General features: G+C 44.6%; 1 protein-coding gene across 3 annotated transcripts in view; it reads right to left on the bottom strand.

Moving 5' to 3' along the window:
• Nucleotides 1-939: 939 nt before the first annotated feature.
• Nucleotides 940-21,358, bottom strand: part of SMAD9 (SMAD family member 9) — a 69,141-nt gene continuing 48,722 nt past the window's right edge. For all 3 annotated transcript variants that reach the window (XM_075562945.1, XM_075562943.1, XM_075562944.1), the window contains 3 exons: nt 16,333-16,554; nt 6,966-7,222; nt 940-4,965 (listed from right to left, as the gene is read on the bottom strand). In XM_075562945.1, the coding sequence (XP_075419060.1) occupies nt 4,822-4,965; nt 6,966-7,222; nt 16,333-16,554 (623 nt within the window). In that variant the 3' untranslated portion in view covers nt 940-4,821. The remainder of the gene's footprint in view (nt 4,966-6,965; nt 7,223-16,332; nt 16,555-21,358) is intronic.

The raw sequence follows: 21,358 nt of genomic DNA, 5'->3' as shown, positions 1-21,358 counted from the left end.
CTTGTTTGTGAATTGTGTGGTCAGTGTAAAGAATTACTGGACCCAGCAGAAAAGCAGAGTTCCCTGGGAGGGAGGATGAGTGTTAGGATAAAGGAAGTTGGGAAACTGGAGACATGCCTGACTCTGTCTTGTGGGAATCAGCCTCGGGCTCGTGTGGAGTAGGATTCCTCTCCCTGCTGAGGTCTCCACCCCATTTCCACAAGAGACCTTCAAAAAAAATCATGGAAAAATTCCATTATCTTTATTCTGTTTCCCCACAAACTTTTGAACCCCATCCTTCTACTGCCTACACTTCTAGAGATGGCCTTTCAATCTTGCTAAGACCTTCTCCCAAACTTCTGCGCTCTTCCATTGACACCACGGCAGAAGTGCAGCTTGGGCATCCTTGAGGGATCCAAATCATGTTCTTTTTCCACATTCTTTGAGTTTGGGGATCAGAAGGGCATTGGAAAGGGAAAGGTCAGGGCATATTCAGGATAGTAGGTCATACCTGATATCCTTGAATGTGCAAGTACATCGTTGCTTTGGCAAAAATTCCTCAGGGCAATTTTCCCTCACTGTCTTAGGCTGGGTTCTTTAGAAAAACAAACCCAGTGATAGGTCTTGGTTTAAACCCAACAGTCAACTCTGTGGGAAAAAGATGAGGCTTTCTGCTTCTATAAAGACTTACAGCCTTGGAAACCCGCCAGGGCAGCTCGACTCTGCCCTCCTGGGTCACGACAAGTCAGAATCGATTCAATGGCATTGATGAGTATCAAGTTTCCCTACAGCATGCTGGATTTTAAAATCACCCCATTTTCCAAAAGTAAAAAAAAAATAATTTCGTTTTCAAAACAGGATGATTTACGCTTAACTTCTTAGGAGTTCGATGTCCAATGAGTCCACTGTGAGGTTTGTAGGAAAAAATGTGCCAAAAACCAGAGAGGTACAATATTCTTTATTATAAACAATCAGATAAAAGTACAATTATGCGTTTGAAGGATAATTGAAGTCTACTGGTTATAACCAAAAGCATTACTTCACTCAAATACACGTTTATTTTTCTGTTTGTTGTACATTAATTTGAGTTTATCTTTAATATATGCCAGGGTTACTTAATCTTGTCATGCAGTTCAGTTGTTAAATCATATAAAGACAAAATTGGAAATGCACATTATATTTGCTACACTGATTGGATATAGTATCAAATATTTAAGACATGTTTGGCATGAAGCATGAGCTTAAAGTCTAACAAGTGATATTTATCAATGATCCTGTTGTCATTGCTATGGGGAAAGTCGACTCCTTAGAAGACAATATAAAAGGAGATGCTAAGTGCTTTTCTCTTGGCCAGCTTCCTAGTTTCCAATGAGTATAAAAACAAACAAATGTAAACCAGAAAATATATAAATGCCTGAAAAGTGACATCTTTAGAGTTCCAAAGTTGTGTCGGCTATTAAAATACCACCTAGCTAAAGCAAACTTTTCATACCTCAAGTGTTAACAGAAAAAAAAAAAAAGTCAACAACATGACAAATGTTTGGCATGTGTGAGCAGGCCAAGCTATTTTGATTCCTTCTTGGCACGTGACCCTTTTCCCTGGTGATCGGAAGCAGGCTTTGAATGGCCGGTGTACTTCCATGCTTACCACGTCCACTCGGCTAATCCCTGATAACAGAGTACTATGACAGTATTTTTATTATTTGGATTGTCTCCCTCAAAGAACCAGTGCTCAATAAGCACATTTACAAACCTAAAATCAAACATTGTTTTAAATCTTTTCCAATTCTCGGCTGGAGGAGAAGAGGCTGGTTGACACGTAGCTGTGCTGCAATGGCTGAAGGCGGCACTTCTCAGTGCCTCCGCCTCCTCCAAATTTCCCAAGGGGGGTGGGGACTAGCCTAATAAAGGCTCTGAGCGAAACACAGCTGTTTAGGAGCCAAGTTCATAACTTATGTAACGACTTAGCAATTGCAGTATGTACCAACTCGAGCATTTGTTTTTCACAGCAGTAACTTGAGGTCACATCAAACTCTTGTCCCAGGTTCCCCAAACGCAAGTGCTCCCTTGGACTCTTCTTTTCTCTCGCTGTCCTTTATGAGCAACCAGTTGGGGCTAACTCTGCAAAGGAATGAAACGACTAGAGGGTGAGTCTGACAGCTAGGAGGGATTAGAGTCTTGGGTAAGCAGCTCATAGTAACTGGAAGACCAAGGCTTTGAGAGCACCCAGAGGCGCCTCAGAAAAACGGCAGGCATTCTCTCCCAAACAACAAATGCGCCACGGAGAACTCCTCGGAGGTGGTGACACAGGTAGGGAGGGTTGCCATGTGACTTAAAGGTAAATGGCACAACTCTGCTTGAAGGCTTGATGAGGAATGGCTGGGAAACGGGAAGCAAGGGAGGAAGAAAACACCGCTGACAGAGAAGAAAAGCAGCATTTACCCAAGGAAGCGTTTGTCCATGATCGGATTGTACAGAAGGGAAATTTTAAAGTTTCAAGATTGAACTCACTAAGAAACCAGTCATAGATTTTTTTCCAAGCAAAAGAGAGATCACGGTTTGTTTTAAACTGGGAACCGTGACACTTCACGAATGGACTTATTCCTAGAAGGCCAGCTCCCCGAGGGCTGGGGCTGGCTCATGCTTACATTTGACCCCATGGTACCGAGCAGGGCACACAGCGGAGAGCAACACAAACCGCAGGAGCTCATAAAGGCCATGTGACACTTACTTTAATGCCAAATGGCTTATGCATTTACGGTACCTAGCGTGGCTCACAGCGGTGGGTGCGGGAGCACATGAATACTAGGCAACACCTGGTTTAATGCCGGAGGGAATGTGCATTTTCTCTAGTACAGACACACGCTTCTAGAAGCCAACATTAATCATTACTAGAGAGGTGACAGCAGAAGGTCACTCATGCATCTTTTTCACGTGATCATTTCGACCTTGAGTACAATTTGATGAGAAACTATGATGTGCACTAATGCTGGAAAGAGCCCAAACAGAATGTGTATGTGAAGAAACCTCTTGGATGACTGAAGTACCGTCTGTTATAAGCATGACTGCCATCTTAAATGTTATAATTTTAGGAGGGTGTAAAACATCTTTTCAAGCAATGCAATGGTTAGTGGGTGGTTATGTATACACACACACAAATGTGTACATGTATATATATGTATGAGTGTGTGTGTATAGATCTATATATATAAACAGTACTGGAAAATGTGGGGAAGCTTCCTATTTACCACCACCCACATGCTTTAATATGTGTAGTTTTTATTATTCAGCATGACTGTTCTGCAATAATTAGAGGGGACTGTGGAGTCACTATCATTTTACTTGGGAAGATAGGAGACATCAGCTGTAGGAAAGGTTACCAAACTAGATCAGTAGATGATTTAATCAAGAGACACTAGGCTAAAGAATTCATAAATCTGATTCAACACTGGGTCTAGATTATATTAGTAAGCTGTAAATAGTTAATATTTGTCAACAGGTCAAAGGTGCTTTCTCCTCTAGACCTTAAAGTGGGAATGTGAGAAAACGTAAGTGAACGTGTGATGATTTTATCCAACCCTTTTACCATACCTGCTTCTTCTTTCCTTTGCAAAACCACTCACCGCCAGTGAGCTGAGGCCAACTCCCAGTGGCCCTACAAGACAGGGTAGAACTGCCCCTGTGAGTTTCCAAGGCTGTACCGCTTAACTGGAATAAAAAAAACCTCATCTCTCTCCCTCCGAGCTGCTGGTGGTTTTGAACTGTTTACCTTGTAGTTAGCAGCCCAACGTGTAACCACTATGCCAACAAGTCTTCTACACATGATTTAAACACACGGTGTTATACCAATGGTCTAGACTCAGGTATCAGTGGGGCTGCTGACACGGCCGACCAGGAAAATGGGAACGTGATTTCCTTTTGGGTGATGGATGGACTAAGTTCTGATCCAATCTAGCTATTTGGGAAGACAACTCATTCCATGCTGTTTTTGTATGCATGTTCCCATATTCGACTTCATCTGGTATGTTTTTGCTCTTGTACAACGGAAGTGTACGAAGCAACAGGTCTCTAAGCCTCACCGTTTTCCCTCTTCTGATCACAGTTTACATTTGTTTCCAATGTACCATTAGTCAGCACGACAGTCCAGCTAGGAAGTTAGTTCGTGTCATTGAGGTGTCCAGACGAAGATCGTGGAAATGCCAGATTCATTGTGACACAGACATTTACCACCGTTCAAACGTGAGCTGTGGCTGACCCCACATAACTGACTACACAGCCTGATGCTGCTGCTTGCCAACGGCCTTCAAAGTGAGAGCCCTAACACTGCACAGGTTGTACTGTTGTGTCTCAGAGGGTCATTTGCTCTCGTGCTCCTAGTGCTTGGCTTTGCTGTGGACACAGTTCTAGAATGTTCCTGCTTGTCCACACCGCATGCCTTAGCCTGACGTTAAAGCCGGAAGCTGCCCTTGACTTTGCCAATAGCTTTCAATACCACTGGCCCAGCCGCCTTCCCCTGGTGCCTCCTGCAGGCGAAGCTGATTCTCACACGTTTCTTTGCTTTTCTAGTCACACTGTATCGGCATCAGGTTCACGAGAAGGCGTGCAACAAATAACGATTTGAAAAAAGGATAGTGTCTGTTATATGTGTTTCTACAGGTATCTGGGAGCTTTGGTTAACTCTAAATCTGTCATTATACAAGAGGGCTTCACAAAAGTTCCTGGGAGAATTCCATCACCTCGTACTTCCTTCGTACCATGAGCATTCAGAAGCCCCTTATATAAGCCAACAGCCTACGGCAGCATGGACTCTACAGAAATGTGGCTTGGCTTAAAAGAGGGCTGTTAAGACACTGACGAGATAGGGTTATGCGGAGAGCCCATTTGCGTGAGAACTTTGTCTAACCACTGCAGCGGTCCATGCAGATGAACCTCGATCCAGCAGGGGGTGCTTGTGACATCCTGGCGATGGTACTCAGCTCCCCAGCCCTGAAAAGCAAGAATGGAGTCGAGAGTGACTGTGAGATTCTGGGTAGAAGGCTGTGGATGTCACTGGAAGCACAAGAGCCACTTGTGAGCGCGACGCAGGAAATAAGCTTTCGGTGAGTCCCCTTCCATCCGTAATGGAGGGGTGGGAAGAAACTGGTTACCAAGCAGTGCATGGGAGAGATGACTACAGGAGAGCAACATGGTAAACCTGACCTGAATGGTTAAAACATTGTCACTTGACTCCCCTTTCTTGATCAGGTTTTCAATACTTTTAAACTTTTATTTTTCTCCCCGTATTGGAGTTTATCTATGATGTATCTTATCATTGTGGGCATCCCTCTTGAATATTTGCTGTATGTTTTTCTGTTTTGGGTACATGAAACCCAGGCTTGATGACCCCATAGAGACAACAGGTAGAATAAGGGCTTCTGGGGGGAACAGCGAGGGGGGAGGGTAAAGGTGAGCTGCTGTCAAGAAGTTCAAGTTGTGACACTGCAGTGGCACTTGTATAAGACTGCTTGATGTGCTTGAACTATGGACTGTCTCATACTTTATGACACACAGACTTGGAATCAATGTGATGGCAGTTGTTTATTTTTCTCAGAGCTGGTCTCAGGCTCCGGCCACCACAGGAACAATGGTAAACTCAGCCATCCTTTCAAAGACAGATATTTAACATCACCATTGTTACAAGGAAAAACAATGAAGGAGACACGTGGCTTATACACCAATAGACAAGACTTGGATGACTAAGAGGAGGCCAGAGTCAAGGATGAGCATGGGAAGGGGGCGAGAGGAGATGGGGGTGGGGCCAAAAATAAATGGAGGGTGAAAAAAATGGCAAATCATTTTTCCTCCTACAAGGGAAGCAACTTGAACTGATGCTTATCCCCTCAGTGCTGAGCCCGTGTTTTGCACAAAATGGTTATCAAAGAGTGGCTGGAGGAAGACAGGGAGGCAAGCAAGGCGCCCGAGAGTGCTTGGGGCTTATCCTTGGCCCTGGCTGATTCCAGTAATTCCCCATTTCTTACCATTGATCAGGGAGGCAACAAAAATGATAAATGACTTGAAAAACAGATGGGTGACTTCTCATCAATGTTATCTATCAATGAAGAAAGGTCACACCCAAGCAAATTACATTGGTCAATAGCAGAGGGACTCTGAGTAGACCCTTGAAACCCACTAGCTAGCTAACTCACTGCCAACGGGTTGATTCTGATTCATAGCGACCCTATAGGACAGAGTAGAGCTGCTGTGATGGGTTTCCAGGACTTTACGTCTTTATGGGAGTAGACAGCCTCATCTTCCTCCCTCGGAGGAACTGGTGGGTTTGAACTGCTCAGTGGGTTAGCAGCTTGATGCATGCCCACTACACACACTGAAGGCTAAAAGGGCATTTTAAATTCCCAGTGGATCTTTGCGTGGTATGAGTCTAAGAAAATGGGAATGTGTAAAAAAATTGGAGCGCATAAAGATCAATATCCGTGGTAATAAACAAACCACATACCCCCCAAACCCCCCAAAACTCATAGCCATTGAATCAGTTCCTACTCATATCATCCCTCTTAGAACAGAGTAGAACTGTCTCTGTGGGTGTCCGAGACTGTAACTCTTTAAGGGAGTAAAAAGTCTCATCTTTCAATTTTCCTGAGGAATGACTCGTGGTTTTGAACCGCTGACCTTGGGTTATCAGCCCAAACCATAACCACTATGTCACCAGAGTTCTAAACGAGTACTAGAATCAATTTAAAAAAACAAACACCTGAGTTGAGTGGGATGTTAATTATGCTCAAGTCCATCATCCCTAAAATAAGCCCCCGGCATGTATTTACCTTTCATGCTCTTTAAACAGATCATCGGTCGTTATATTTGCCAAGCATATATGTTTTACAAGTCGCTGCACTATTAGGGACCACTGATTTTCTGTGAAGTTGCGCAGCTTTCTGAATTTAAACGAGGCCTCGCTGTGAAGCAGGCAATGAGGATGGCCGCACCCTTACCTTAACAAAGCTCATCCGGATGGTGCACATCTTTGTCAGCTCGTAAACCACTTCAAACCCATGGTGGACCGACTGTGCAAGGAGCTGGGCGAAGAGCTGGTTGTTGAAGATCTTGAGGCTACAGCCGCTGGGGATCTTGCAGACGGTCGCTGGGTGGAAGCCATGCTGGTAGTTGCAGTTCCGACTCTGTACAAAGATGCTGCTGTCACTTACGCACTCCGCGTAGACTTCGCCACCGACGTAGTACAAGTGAACACCTGCAGGGGCGGCAACGGAGACTTCAAAGAAAGGCCAGGGCTGCGTGTGCGTCACATTTAGACTGTCCCTCTCTCTCTCGGTGGCTGTTTCTTGTTTGTTTGTTTAATATTTATGACTTCTCGTTTAACTTTTTCCTGTGCATTGGGGCAAAGAGCACGTCATTTTCCGCTCAGCGATTCATTCACATTTTGTTTTCATGTCATTGACTGCAGCCCCCACTGTAATGGCGCTAACCCCACTTCCTCCCCTGGTTTCCTGCTTCCACTCCTTTCTACCCCCGCCCCCCTGCCCCTTCTGGCCTTCTCAACCTTGTCTCTCAGGCCTGCTCATTCTGAGGAGTGCGTCTCTCGCAGTGTTTCCGGTTCCCAGTGTAGCTTGATTGTGTGGCTCAAACTTGACCCGTGGGGGTGAGTTCACTCCAGACTCAGGGGGTGACTGTGACTAAGAGCCACAGCCTCTGGGGTCCCACCAGTCTCTATGTGACCAGAAAGCCTTGTCTTCTTAGGATTGTGAGTTTTGTTCCACATTTTTCTCCCGATCTAACGAGGCACCTCTACTGTGGTACCTTTCACAGCAGTCACCAGTCACGGCCAGCTACCATCAAGAAGAAACCAATATCTCACTGATTCTTGTGGCCTCAAGAGCTGTGATTACTATGCAGTTAATTTTAATGTCACCAATCATGTTAGTAAGACAGATGGCCACATGCCTACTGCTTTTAATCGTACGTTGTTTCTTTTTCCCATGAACCCATTGAAAGGGAATGTTTACAATCACTCTGCTAAAAAAATCAGATACAAGGGGGCCTCAACACCACGGGAAAATTCCATCATCTTTGCATTCCAGTTTTTCCCACAGACTTTTGAACTCAAAAAACCTCACAGCCATTGAGGTAATTTTGACTCATAGCAACCCTCTAGGACAAGGTGGGATTGCCCCTGTATTTCCAAGACCGTGACCCTTTACGGGAGTAGGAAGTCTCATCTTCCTCTCAAGGAGGGACTGGTGAAGTAAGTGCCCATCTGTTCCTCTTGCTGTCACCCATCCAATCTGATGCTTCCAACCTCATCACATCGCCACCTAGTAGATCCCGACCCTTCATGAGCCTACATGGCAGAGCCGAATTGCTCCCTAAGGTCCCCGAGACTGTAAACCTGTGGAAGCAGAAAACTTCACCTTTCCCCCAGGAGCCACCTGGTGGATTTAAAGTTCTGTCTCGGTGAGTAGCGGTCCAGTGCATAACCCACTCTGTCAGCAGTGCATAACCCACTCTGTCAGCAGTGCATAACCCACTCTGTCAGCAGTGCATAACCCACTCTATCAGCGGTCCAGTGCATAACCCACTCTATCAGCAGGGGTCCTGAATCTGATGCTCAGTTATTCAAACAGAAGATTCCAAACTTCAACACCTCAGCAAGAAAAAGACGGTGACCCCAATTTAAAACAGGTAGAGGGCATGTACCGACAGTTCCCCAGAGAGGACATTCGGGCCCCCAACAAACAGATGAAGAAATGCTCACGATTCTCAGCGACTCAGGAGCTGTGAGCTGAAATGATGAGAGACCACCTCACTCCCACATTAATCACAGAGTCCCTCAGAGCAGAAAACAACAAATGCTGGGACGGTGCTGAGAGACTGGAGTCCTCATCCACTGGGATGGTAAACCGGGAAGGACAGCCACGGTGGCCAGAGAGGGGGTGCTTGTTCCTCCCACAGCTGGAACTAGAAACACCCTAGGAGCCAGTAACCCCTCTGCTGGGAACCTATCCTAAATAAGTAAGAGCGGCTGCATGGAGTCATCCATGCACACCCGAGTTCACTGCAGCAACATTTGCACTATCCAAAAGATGGAAACCACCTAGTTGCCTATTGGTGGAAGAATGGGTAAACAAACTTCAGCCCATACACAAACACAGTAATGCACGGCGTTAAAGAATGGCCATGAATCTATGCAACACTTCATAACACGGATTAGCCTGGAACGCATCGTGCCGAGTAAAATTAGCCAAGCACAAAAGGACAAATACCATTATTATCCAGTCAGGAGATGGTCTTCACACTGAAAGAAACAGACTTTGACTTCGAGTGGGAAGGGAAGGGAAGGGGGAGGGAGGGAAGAGGAAGTCACATGCTAGGGGTCTTCAGGTGTAAACTAGGGGGAAGGGGAACCAACAGGGAAGAGGGAGAGGGAGATGGGCACAAATGATGGACCCCCGAGGGCAAGACAGTGGGAGGTTTGATGAGTTCATGACAGCAACACATGATCTGCTCTGTAAGCCTTCACCTAGTTCACAGTAAAAAGCTTAAAGATAAGGTTTTGATGCAAAATACGTATATGATGTAAAAACATCAAACTGCACTTCATATACATGTGAGTATATAAGTAAAAATATTAAAACACACAAATATAAGGTAAAAGTAAAAGTTGGACACGAAATCATGAGAATGTTACTTTGGTGCATACACTTAACCTGCTTCAAGTGAAACGATAAATGAAGCTTAAAAGTTTGTTTTACCCACAGTTGTAAATCCATTTCTTTAAATAAAGGCCTCCAATAGAGTCACTTCATTTTAAAGTTTATCACCTAAGGCTCTAAATCAGAAAATCGTGCCTCCTTTTACTCTAAACAGTGAAATTTTTGTTACATTTTCATATCTAACAGTATAAAGATTCATAACCAAAATGTAGTTTACATATCTCTTTATAGTCTTGAAATTAAAGTGCAACAAAGTATTCTGAAATTGTTCAAATTAATTTTCATCCTAAATTAAATTCTAGATGATTGTTTTCCCTCCAAACATCTGCATTTGAGATAAAACATTAATTTAGAGAAAGCCATTGGGTAGAGATAAAATTAATTTCTCCTCTAGTGAATACTAAATACCAGAACAATTTTTCTCCAACTTTGAATGAAACAAAACAAAACAAACCTCCCACGCTAGTGTCAGGTGATTGTAAGCAGAATCACTCTGAATTTCAAAGGTGTTCATAGAAATGGTCCAGAATGTGCCTATGACAACACCCTAGACCTCCTCAAAATGAAAATAACCAAATTTAAATAATAGACCTTAACATAATAGACTCTACAGTTCTCAGACCCTCGTTGGCCGAATGTGTGGCTCTCACTGCCAGTGACTTGACCCCGACTCACAGCTACCCTAGAAGGTAGAACTGTCCCTGTGCGCTTCTAAGACTATAACTCTCTATGGGAGTAGAAAACTCCACCTTTCTCCTGACGAGCAGCTGGTGGTTTTGAACCGCTGACTTTGGGGATTGCAGCCCAACATGTAACCAGTGTACCACCACATTTTTGACTGCTTAGACGTTCATTGTCAGATTGTAAGAAGGCCTTGAGGCACTTCTGCATAGAAAATTGAACAAAGAAAGAGGACCTGATGCAAAGGGCTTAAGTGGAGAGCAAATGCTTTGAAAATGATTAGGGCAAAGAATGTACGGATGTGCTGTATACAATTGATGTATGTATATGTATGGATTGTGATAAGAGTTATATGAGTCCCTAATAAAATGTAAAAAAAACAAACTGAACAAAGTCTGTCTTAGGAAAAATAAGAGTGCTCCTTCGAGATGAGAATGGAAGACTTCAACTCGCTTAGTTTGGACACATCAGGAAACACTAATCGCTAGAAATGAAAATCACAGTTGTTGATGTGTTTGCATGTTTTGCACTTCACGGTTAACCGAGGAAGCTTGGGGGCATAGTGATTACCTACTAGGCTCCTAACTGCAAGGTCAGGATTTCAAAACCAGCAGCGACTCTGAGGGAGAAAGTTGGGGCTTTCTCCTCCTGTAAAGACTTGCAGGCTCGTAAACCCTCAGGGGCTGTGCGACTCTGACCTGCAGCGTGGCTGAGTCTGCTCTGACTCGATGGCCGCGAGCTCACTCCATTTATAACAACGAGCCAATTATGTGCTTTCTAGTCACATTATGCATTTACATATATATTTTAGAATTCCACCTCACTGAAAGTCGTTTATTTCTAAACTTTGTATTCTATGTGACATTCTTTTTAAATGCTATAGGAAAAGATGAATATGTGCAGTTAATATTGCAGCCTACGTGATATGATGCCAGGCATTTCTTTATTGATGCTTAGAAGTGACATCATATTACCGGTATAATAAAATGTTTATTTCCATACAAAAGAGTATTATTGGTTCAATAAAACTTGCTATTAAAATAACTACTGTACTTGAGGAGCTTTTCTTAGCGATGAAGGAAACACATTTATTACAACAAGCCTACAGCCTACTCTAATTTCTGGTAATAATGATAAATGCCTGAAGGAAAGTGGACCTGATATCACAGACCCAGAACAAAAAATCCTATCATTGTGAATGAGGGCCCGTGCAGGTGGAGCCCCAAAGCCCATCTGCAGGCAATTGGACATCCCCTTACAGAAGGATCTCGGGGAGGAGACAAGCCAGTCAGGATGCAGTGTAGGATCAATGAAACATACAACTTTCCTCTAGTTCCTAAAGGCTTCCTACCCCGCACTATCATGACCCGAATTCTACCTTACAAATCTGGCTAGACCAGGGCATGTACACTGGTACAGATAAGAGCTGGAAACAGGGAATCCAGGACAGATAAATCCCTCAGGACCAATATAGAGAGTAGCCATACCAGGAGGGTAAGGGGAAGGTGGAGGGAGACAGGGGGAACCAATCACAATGATCTACATATAACCCCCTCCCAGGGGATAGACAACAGAAAAGTGGATGAAGGGAGCCATCGGTCAGTGTAGGACATGCAATAATAATAATAATTTACAAATTATCAAGGGTTCATGAGGAGGTGGGGGAGGGAAAAGTGAGAAGCTGATACCAAAGGCTCAAGTAGAAAGAAAATGTTTTGAAAATGATGATGGCAACAAATTTACAAATGTGCTTGACACCATGGATGGATGGATTGTGATGAGTTGTACGAGCCCCCAATAAAATGATTTTAAAAAGAAAAGAGAGTGGACCTGAGCTTTACAGAGGAATCCAGGCAAGTTTCACCCACACTGTGGCCTGCATTTCCAGTCACCTTAGTCTTCCATTTGTGTGTGACTTTCACCCATCTCAAGAGAGTCCTGCGTGGGGTGGGAGATGGGTATCAGGACCACAGGCACCTGATACAATGTGAGTCTGCAGGGTCTGACTGCCAGTTCCCTGTTTAGTCTTCCGTGGTCTTGATGACAGCGAATGCCTGGGAAGAGCCTGGCAGAGGGAACTGGTTCTCTGGAATGTGGCCATAGTCAGAAAGGTCCCCAAAATCCAAACCCCAACTCACTCCCATCAAGTCAATGCTAACTTACATCAACCCTATTGGACAGAGTAGATTGAACTGCCCCTGTGGATTTCCAAGACTACAAATCCTCACGTAGCAGAAAGTCTTGTCTTTCTCCCAAAGTGGCTGGTGGTTTTTAACAGCTGACCTTGCAGTTAGCAGCCTAACTCATAACCCCACTACATCACCAGAACTCCCTAGAAAGGTTCCCAGGAGGTATTTAATACTCCTTAAGCATTGGGCTGCTAACCTGAAGGTCTGTGGGGCAAACCCACCAGTAGCCCCACAGCAGCACCATGTGCTCGCCCGCTCACATCGTGTTCCAGTCTCGGAATCCCTAAGAGCAACTGTACTCTGTCCTAGAGGTGGGTTATGAGTCAGGAGAGACTAGGGCAATGGATTTGGTTTGGGGCTAGGCACTTTGGACTCTACCTTTGTGTCAAAGGGCCCCCTCAGAAGTCTAGTCCACGGACCAATCTGCAGTCCCTGAACAAAAAGCTCCATAGCATTACATTCTTATGTTCTGTCTTTAAGTTTTACTGAAAACTGTTCTGAAAATCATTTGAAAATAAAGCTACCCTTGAAACATTTAAGAATCCAGTCAAAGTAAATGTATTCCTATAAAACTACTATGGTTTTCCCTTTTGGATAAAAATTACCAGACGGGCTGAATTTCTCTGTTCTGCACTCTTATCCAAGAAACTCAGAGCAAAGTGTTCATTGCAATCACAATGCTAACCCTTCTGGATGGTGTCTTTGTATTCTTCTTATCTCCTCATTTTTCAATTCCTATTTTTGTAGTTTATTCTTTCATTGCAAAGGTTTATTGAAAGCCACTTCAAAGCCTCAATGGAACCAGAGAGAACCCATGAGCATGAAGTTACTCTCGCCATTACAGAGCCATTCAACATCAGCATGGACTTGAACTCAACTTGTGTCTACTCAATGGCTTGTACAGTTACCACAACAGGAGGCATTTGGAAGGAATACTATGAAGAATACGTTAATATATTAGCAAGAGATAGAAGAACTCTTCCCATGGGATTCAAAAGAAAGGGCGTACAGGTACCTTCTCGGGGCAGTGTAAGTCCCGGTTGTGGGGTGGGGTGGGTGGAGAACAATTTACTCCTAAGGGTCTTTACATTCCGTGAATACAGAGTAATCTGACATAATTCCAGGATCTTTACGATGTTGAAGTAGACAACGAGGTACCAGACTGTGAGCTATGTTAATATGAAAAAATATGAAGGGGTACACCCCCCAAAAAAACACCAGAATTGTGCTAGGAGCTTCATTATATGAATTTTTCCCCACTAGGTAAGCATTGAGCAACTTGCTCTGAGTCAGTGCACCCAGTCACATTGTCTGGGAAGGTTCTCTCTGGTCACAGTGAATTTTTTCCTAACAACAGTTTTGCTCGAACCTCATTTTTTATGATAGCTGATTTAAGAGAACAATTCATGGCGATGAAATGTTGTTTCCTGCTTGGTGAGAATGCCACCGAAACGGCTGTGATGTTGAACACATATTACAAGGACAGCGCTATGGGAAACGCTCGAGTGCATGAGTGGTTTTCTTACTTCACAAAAGGGGAACTGCAGATTGATGACAAACCTCATCCTGGACTTCGGTCAACTCCCCAAATGGATGAGAAGGTTGATTCAGTGCATCTGGACTTTGTTCCACCAGGTCAGACTGTTAATCAACTTTCTATTTAGAAGTTTTGAAAAGATAGCCTAACTGCATGCGACAAAAAAGACCTGACTTGTGGCGGTCGGAGGACTGGTTTTGGCACCACGACAATGCCCCTGCTTATGTGGTCCTATCAGTTTGCACCAGGTTTTGGCAAAAAACAAAACAAACAAACAAACAGCTTGCCCCACGCACCTCACTCATCTGACCTTGCTCTGTGTGACTTCTTTTTGTTTCCATGAATGAAGATGGACATGAAATCATAGCGATTTGATGAAGTAGACGTGGAGAAAAAACGTGGAAGGTGCTGTCAGCCATACAAACAGATGAGTTTGAAAATGTTTCAAGAATGGAATCACAGATTTGACAAATGCATTAAGTGTGGAGAGTACTTTGAAGGTGATAAGGTTGTTTTTTTTTTTTAATGTAAACACGTAGCTTTGGGGAAAAATAAAATATTCTATTTTGTGTGTGGGGGTACCCCTTTGTATATATAAATAATTTAAAGATCCTAAGTCAGTAGCTTAAATTTGCTATCATTAATCATGCAAGTAAGATGGGCTTCAAAGGTACCAGTAGCCACCAGCCTACGTCTGCTGGGTCTAAACCCTACAGAAGTAAGAGACGTAACGTGATCAGATGCATGCACTCCCATGTTCACACTAGCAAGAAGCTGGAAACAGCCCAAACACACATCCATTGAAGAATGGATTAAGAGACTTTGTTACATACACACAATGGAATGCTATGCATTGCTAAAAAAAACCATGACGAAACCACGGACATGGACAGACCTGCAGAGTATTATGCTGAATGAAGTGGACCAACCTCAGCCACTGTATGAGGCCCCTACTCACACTCTGAAACCAAACTCACTGCCATCGAGCCGATTCCATCTCAGAGTGACCTTACAGGACTGGGCAGACCTGCCCCTGTGGCTTTCTGAGACTGTGAACTCTGTATGGGAGTAGAAAGCCTCATCTTTCTCCCAGAATGGCTGGTGGTTTTGAACTGATAACCTTGTGGTTAGCAGCCCAACCCATAGCCCATGACGTTCCCAGGGATCCTCAGCCCACTACTATAAGGATAGAAAGCAAGACAAGGGCATGCAGACTATGCTGGCTATTAAGGGAGGGAGGGGGCGGTGGGAAGATTCACCAATGGACTAGAAACTTGAGAGATACAAACTTGGGTGTAAAGGAGGTTGGAGGTCCATAAGAGGGAGAAGAGAAACCAGGGAAGGGGGTGGGTTAGAATACGGGGTTGGGGGGTGATGAGTGCTTTGAACTGCTGACTGTGGACCTGATAGCATGAAATGTAAACCCCCCTACCTAATTCACAACAAAAAAATTCATTTAAAAAAAGGTATCGTTAGTCAGGCTTATGATTGCCTGGGCACCTGTGCTCAATCATCTCTGTCGTAACAACAGGCCTGGACTTTAACTGCCTCACACAGAGCCCTGGTGGCCTAGGGGCTAGAAGTTGCATTGGTAATCACAAGGTGAGCAGTTTGAATCCACCAGTGCATACTCAGGAGAAAGCCGAGGCTTTCTGCTCCCGTAAAGAGTTACAGTATGGAAAATCACAGGGGCGCGTCTACCCTGCCCCAGTGGGTCACTGTGCACTGGAAACCACTCGATGGCAGTGAGTTTGGAGTCTTGGGTAACGCACTGCTATCTAGTCTCTCCTGATTCAGTGACCTCACAGGACAGGGTAATACTGCCTCTGTGGGTTTGCCTCATCGTTCTCTCTTGGAATAGCTGTGGGGTTCAAACATGTAAGTGCTCCACCCCCACGGCTCCTTTTTAACTGTTGGGGTGCTAAGTTTTCAAAGGTAGCTTTCCCTGCTTTGACCTGGTAATTCTATCTGGGGGTATCTTGGCTAATACTGAGACAAGGCCGAAAGAAGACGTGACAAATTCCATTCAATACTTTCGTGTTTACCATCTTGCTTCTCTTCACCTTCCAGAAGATGGTATGAGACCAAGATCCCGAAAGCCCACGGGTCTGATAGAACCGTAAGAATGCCAGAACCACCTCTGGCAGATTACACAGAGGCAGTTCCCATCTGTTTCCAAATTGAGCTCAGAAGGATGTATAAAGGATTTCGTAGTTGCTTTTACCCTTTCCTATGTGTCGCCGAGTATTTTCTATGGTTGAGTTTCTGTTCACGTTGGAGAGAAGGCCAAGGCAGAATCTGTTGCGGTTGTTGGAAGGGTCTGTGAATCCATCTATCAGCACACTTCGGGAGGAAGCCTGGAAGGTCTCCCCCACTCGGTTATTCAGTTCATAGTAGGCGACGGAGCACCAGTGCTGCGGCTCCTCGTAGCACACTGGCCGGAAGTCTGCAAGGAAAGCAGGGACACATTGAGCCAGGCATCCTGGGCTTCCCATTTCACGACCCCATCAAGAAGCTCAGGTTAATGCTCTTAACCAGCAAGTTGGCTGCAAGACTCATTGTGTTGCTTTGTGATCTCTTACAATGTGGTTCTGTAAGAGGAGCGGTATGTGGTTAGCCATTGGGTGGTGCGAGAGCATGATCCTTGTTACTCTCCTGTGGCTACAGGATTGGTAAACATATTTATGACCAAGGGAGGGTCTGGACAAAAGACGGCAGGAAGGGAACAATGTAAAGTTCATCACTGATGTAGAGAGACCAGCTGTATGGTGTGTTCTCTAAAAACTAGGGATAGAAATCCCACCTGGTCCAGCAATCCCCCTACATGGTTCTCCCCACTACAGAAATAAGACCCATAGCAGGGACAGACATACGCAAACCCATGTTCATAGCAGCCCTGTTCACGGCAGCAGGAAGATGACCACAGTCTGAAAGCCCAGCGATCCACCCTCAAGTGTCACTCTGGATTGGACTTGATTTGGCGGCACACAACAATGAGTAACATTTATTAAAGTTTACTAAAATTTATTAAATACAAGTAAAATGTTATTAAAAGACAATTGTACATATTTTTACATTAATCACTTTATTGGGAGCTCTTACAGATATTAGAACAAGCCATAATTCAGTTAGATCAAACATAATTTTACAGTTGTTACCACCGTCTGTTTCAAAATATTTTCTTTCTTCTTGAATATTTTTATATCCCCTTGATCACCTTCCTCCCCCATCCTATCCCCCCAGGAAACATTATTATTATTATATTATTATTTGCTGTGTCTTACGCCATCCAATGTATCCATTCACCTGCCAGTCTGTTACCTGTTTCCCTCGAGTGATAGTACTCATTGCTATCAGCTCCTCTTTGCCCCTCAACTTGCACGTATTTTAAGAGCATCCCTCTAGCGAAATAGAAGACACTAGTATAAACTTATAATAAAAACACAAATGAGACAAAACTGCCCGTCTTCAGAAGGGCCCAGTCCAGACTCAGCGCCAACACGCACACACTTCTAAATACTCAGTGGGATCAGCAACACAGCCACAGCATGCTACTGAGCAACGCTAAGTGAATGTGGAAAGAAAGTCCCATGATCTGCCCTGGAGAAACGTGTAGATGGCAGCCAGCGCAGTGTTTAACTTTGGGTTAATAGGGAACGATCCTGGGAAGCAGCTCTAATTGGCTGTCTGTCAGCCAAGCTACCTCCATTAGGCATGGGCAGCGCTAAGTGACTACCAGCTGGGGCATCTGCAGGCCGGCCCTTCTGGGTCCCTGCGGCTTCGTGACATGACAAGGCCCGGTGGGGAGTCAACTACAAGACAGGAATTGGCAAACTGATCCATTAATGGCACAGAGGCTGTAACCTCTTGAAATTGTTATTTTGCCCTTAAACTCACGGGCTCGGTGGACTAGGGAGCGCTAAGAGAAAGGGTAGCTGCAAACCGGCTATTCGGAAGTGGCACTGTGAGTGTCCTGCAGAGGAAACAGGCTGTTTTAAGAGCCTCACTGAACGCTGATTCCTTCTCTCTCTCACTTCAGGAGTTGTCCCCGAGCTCAAATTACTTCACCATCAGAGTTTTCTATCTAGGACCTGCTCACTTGGCTATTCTCAACAGCGGATTAATCTGCTCTCTGGCTTGCCAAACTCAGAGAAAACTAAACCACTGAAGCGAACTTAATTTTTAACCCCTTTGATGCTCTGAATCAAGCAATGGCAACAGGAATATTCTGCCTCATAACAGTTCAAGATACGTCCCCAAGTACAGAACTGCCGAAGTCAGGTTAATACTTAGCGCCCATAGGAGGCTGGGAAAGGCCGTTCTTTCTGTTAGAGATTTTAAGAGAGGACAGTGTGGGAGTCACCTAATCTGGTGTCAATTTAAGGATTAAGAGTGTAGGGGGTGGAGTCTAGACTGTCAATCTGGAGATAGCCAATGAGACTTCTGTGGGCATGTCCTTCTGAGAATTCTGGGAAATATGGTACTTCCTCCTTGGAGGCAGAAGACACCCCCCCCCCTCTCTCTCTGCTACTCCCTGGAAGACACTGCAGAAGACAAGCCACATGGACGCAATCAGACCTCTGAAGTTGGAGAAGCCGCAGAGAGACCCCTGCCAGCGCTGAGATGCTTACAACACCACTGGAACCAAAGACTTTCTACCCACTGGTCTGTGATCGTCCTGCCTTTGGCTTCATTGCATGTGTTTCGTGAGTCTGAAGAGGACTTTATAGATTGGCATTGGATATATGGGCTAGTATCGGACTTATGAACTTGGACTGGACTGGGTTGGGATGCTTTCTTCATGTACAATTGCTCTTGCATGTAAACCTCTTCTTTATACACATAGGTGTGTCTATGAATTTGTTTCTCCAGTCCACCTAGTCTAACACAGACAGTCATCATCTGGCATTCAGTAGGTAAAAGCCTTATAGCTGTGAGGATCGCAGAACAATTGATTTTCTTCTTTATACATTCCTAAAGTCAGTCCAAAAGCGTCTTGTGACGTGAACTGTGGCATTGAGGTGCAAGGGATGCTGATGGGCCTGTATTTGCTGAACTGAAATGTCTGCTTCAGTTGTTCTCACACCTAAGGATGTAAAAAAGTTGCTAGTAGAGATTAAAGATACAGATTCCATATCTGTTAAGGATTGAATTACATTTCCAAAAATATGTGTTGTGAATCTTAAGCTCCATGCTTATGGTTTTAATCTCACTTAGGAAGAGGTTGTCTTTATTACACTTTGGTGGGATAGTGGGTTGCAAGTTGGTCTACTAACCACAGATCAGGGCCGTGGGGGGCAGGGGTGGGGGTGGGAAGGTGAGACTTTCTGTTCCCACTTTCTGTTCTGAACCCACTGGGACAGTACTACTCTGTCCTGTAGGGTCACTGTAAATCAGAATGGACTCAATGGCAGCGAGTTTAATGTGGGTGTAGTGTCTGAAGTGAATCTCTTATGAGATATAAAAGAGATTAAGCAAGCAAGGAGAGATGGGGGAGGAGAGATGCCAAGCCACAGGAAGACCCACCAGGAGCAGGCGGTCAGAAGAAACAGGGGCCATTCTCCAAAGTCTACGGACACAGGGAGGGCCTTCCTGAGAACTGGTGCTCTGAAGGCAGACACCTAGGCTCTTAAGCAGTGAGGAAATAAATTTGCTTGTGAAAGTCATCTTAATTTCTGGGATGAAAGTACAAGATAATTAACACAAGCCTTCTCCCTACTGGATTAAAAGGGCCAGAGGTTGGATAGAGAAATCTGCGTGATTCCCGGGTCACACCAGGAACCACAGATAAAGCATTCCTTGGAACTTGTGAGCTAATTTAGCTATGGCCCTGGTAAAAACTTTGTCCGTTCAGGCGGTTCTTTTGGAAGTTCTGGAGGAAATCTAACTGTAAAATGAAGGGACTGTACCAGTTAATCTCAAAAAGCCCTTTTAATCTTATCTATGGCTCTGTTCAGAAAAGCAAAACAAACACCCTTTGAGTTGAAAAAGGCTATTCCCTCCACCATGGACAGTAAACCCAAAGGTTGGAGGTTCAAGTCCAAGGCACTTCTGAGCAGGCTACAGCTTCCAACCGTGTGATTCAGCAACTGAGCATGTTATCTGCATTCAGAAAAGAATTACACTCATTCAAATGCAAGGGTTTTTCCCTTGAGAAACCACTTAGCATCATGCTTGGGGTCTTGTCCTTTGTGGATGGGTAGTAACTAAAGAACAGCAAGCTGTAGGGCGTGGGGAGGCTCCGAACGACTTTGGGACACCCAAATGGCCCAGGCCATCGTTCAAGCATAGATTTAGTTTATGTGAATGTGGCTCTGTCTGCTAATGACTTCTTCCCTGTCCCTTTCTCAGTGAACTCAGCCACACCTCAGCCTTCAACTCTCTCATCCCACTCTGCTTCCTCCCAGCACCGCGGCCTTCAACCACACATGAAGTCCTAGTGAGTCTCCCTCCTCAAAGTCATTGCTTTCTTTCCCAACCCATGTGCCATCTTTCACCCAAGTCCTTATCCTTCTGGTCCTGGATCGCTGCAGCACCAACCCCACTCTGACATTCGTTCCATGATCCTTCTTACTAGTCCCTGCTAACTCATTGTCCCGATCGTTGCTGTATCTTGTGCACCTACCAGAGCTTCTGTCACTTAGCAGGTGCTCAGTTATGACTTAATGGGTCAGTCAGTCAATAGCTGTATATTCTTGAAATCTAGTCCCATGTCCCAAATGCCTGTGTGTTTATTTACTCAACAAGATACTAACGAAGAGACACTCTGTCCCACCTTCTGCGACAGACATTCAAGAGAAGACACAGAGCTCACAGTTTAATGGGGGAACTAGACAGAACAATTACATAACACAATATGTGATAAACAGGAGTCATAGATATAAATTGCTAAGGAGGCCAAAGCTAGTACTGAATTAAACCGGAAGAGAAGGGGAAATTCCCTCTTGCTCTTTCCACGATTTGTAAATTCTTTGAGGTCAGGGGCTGGTCTTATTCTTTGCATTCAGGTTTTAGCACACTAAGCAATGCTTGCACACGGTCAAAGCTAAGTAAATATCATTAAACAAGTTAATAGATGAATGAAGGAGGCAGGTTATTGTCTTTAACACCAAAGGTACTTACGCAAGCCTTTAGCAACTTTTTAGTTCACGGTATTACGTGGCTCACACTCATGAGAACAGATCAACCGCTTCTACGCCATCCGTCTTCTCATGATGTAGGCATGGTAGCAGTCATGACCACATACCCCT

Source organism: Tenrec ecaudatus, chromosome 11, assembly GCF_050624435.1.
Source record: "Tenrec ecaudatus isolate mTenEca1 chromosome 11, mTenEca1.hap1, whole genome shotgun sequence".
Classification (NCBI taxonomy): Eukaryota; Metazoa; Chordata; class Mammalia; order Afrosoricida; family Tenrecidae; genus Tenrec; species Tenrec ecaudatus.
Note: the sequence above shows the minus strand (reverse complement) of the source record. Positions and strands in the feature narration are given on the sequence as shown.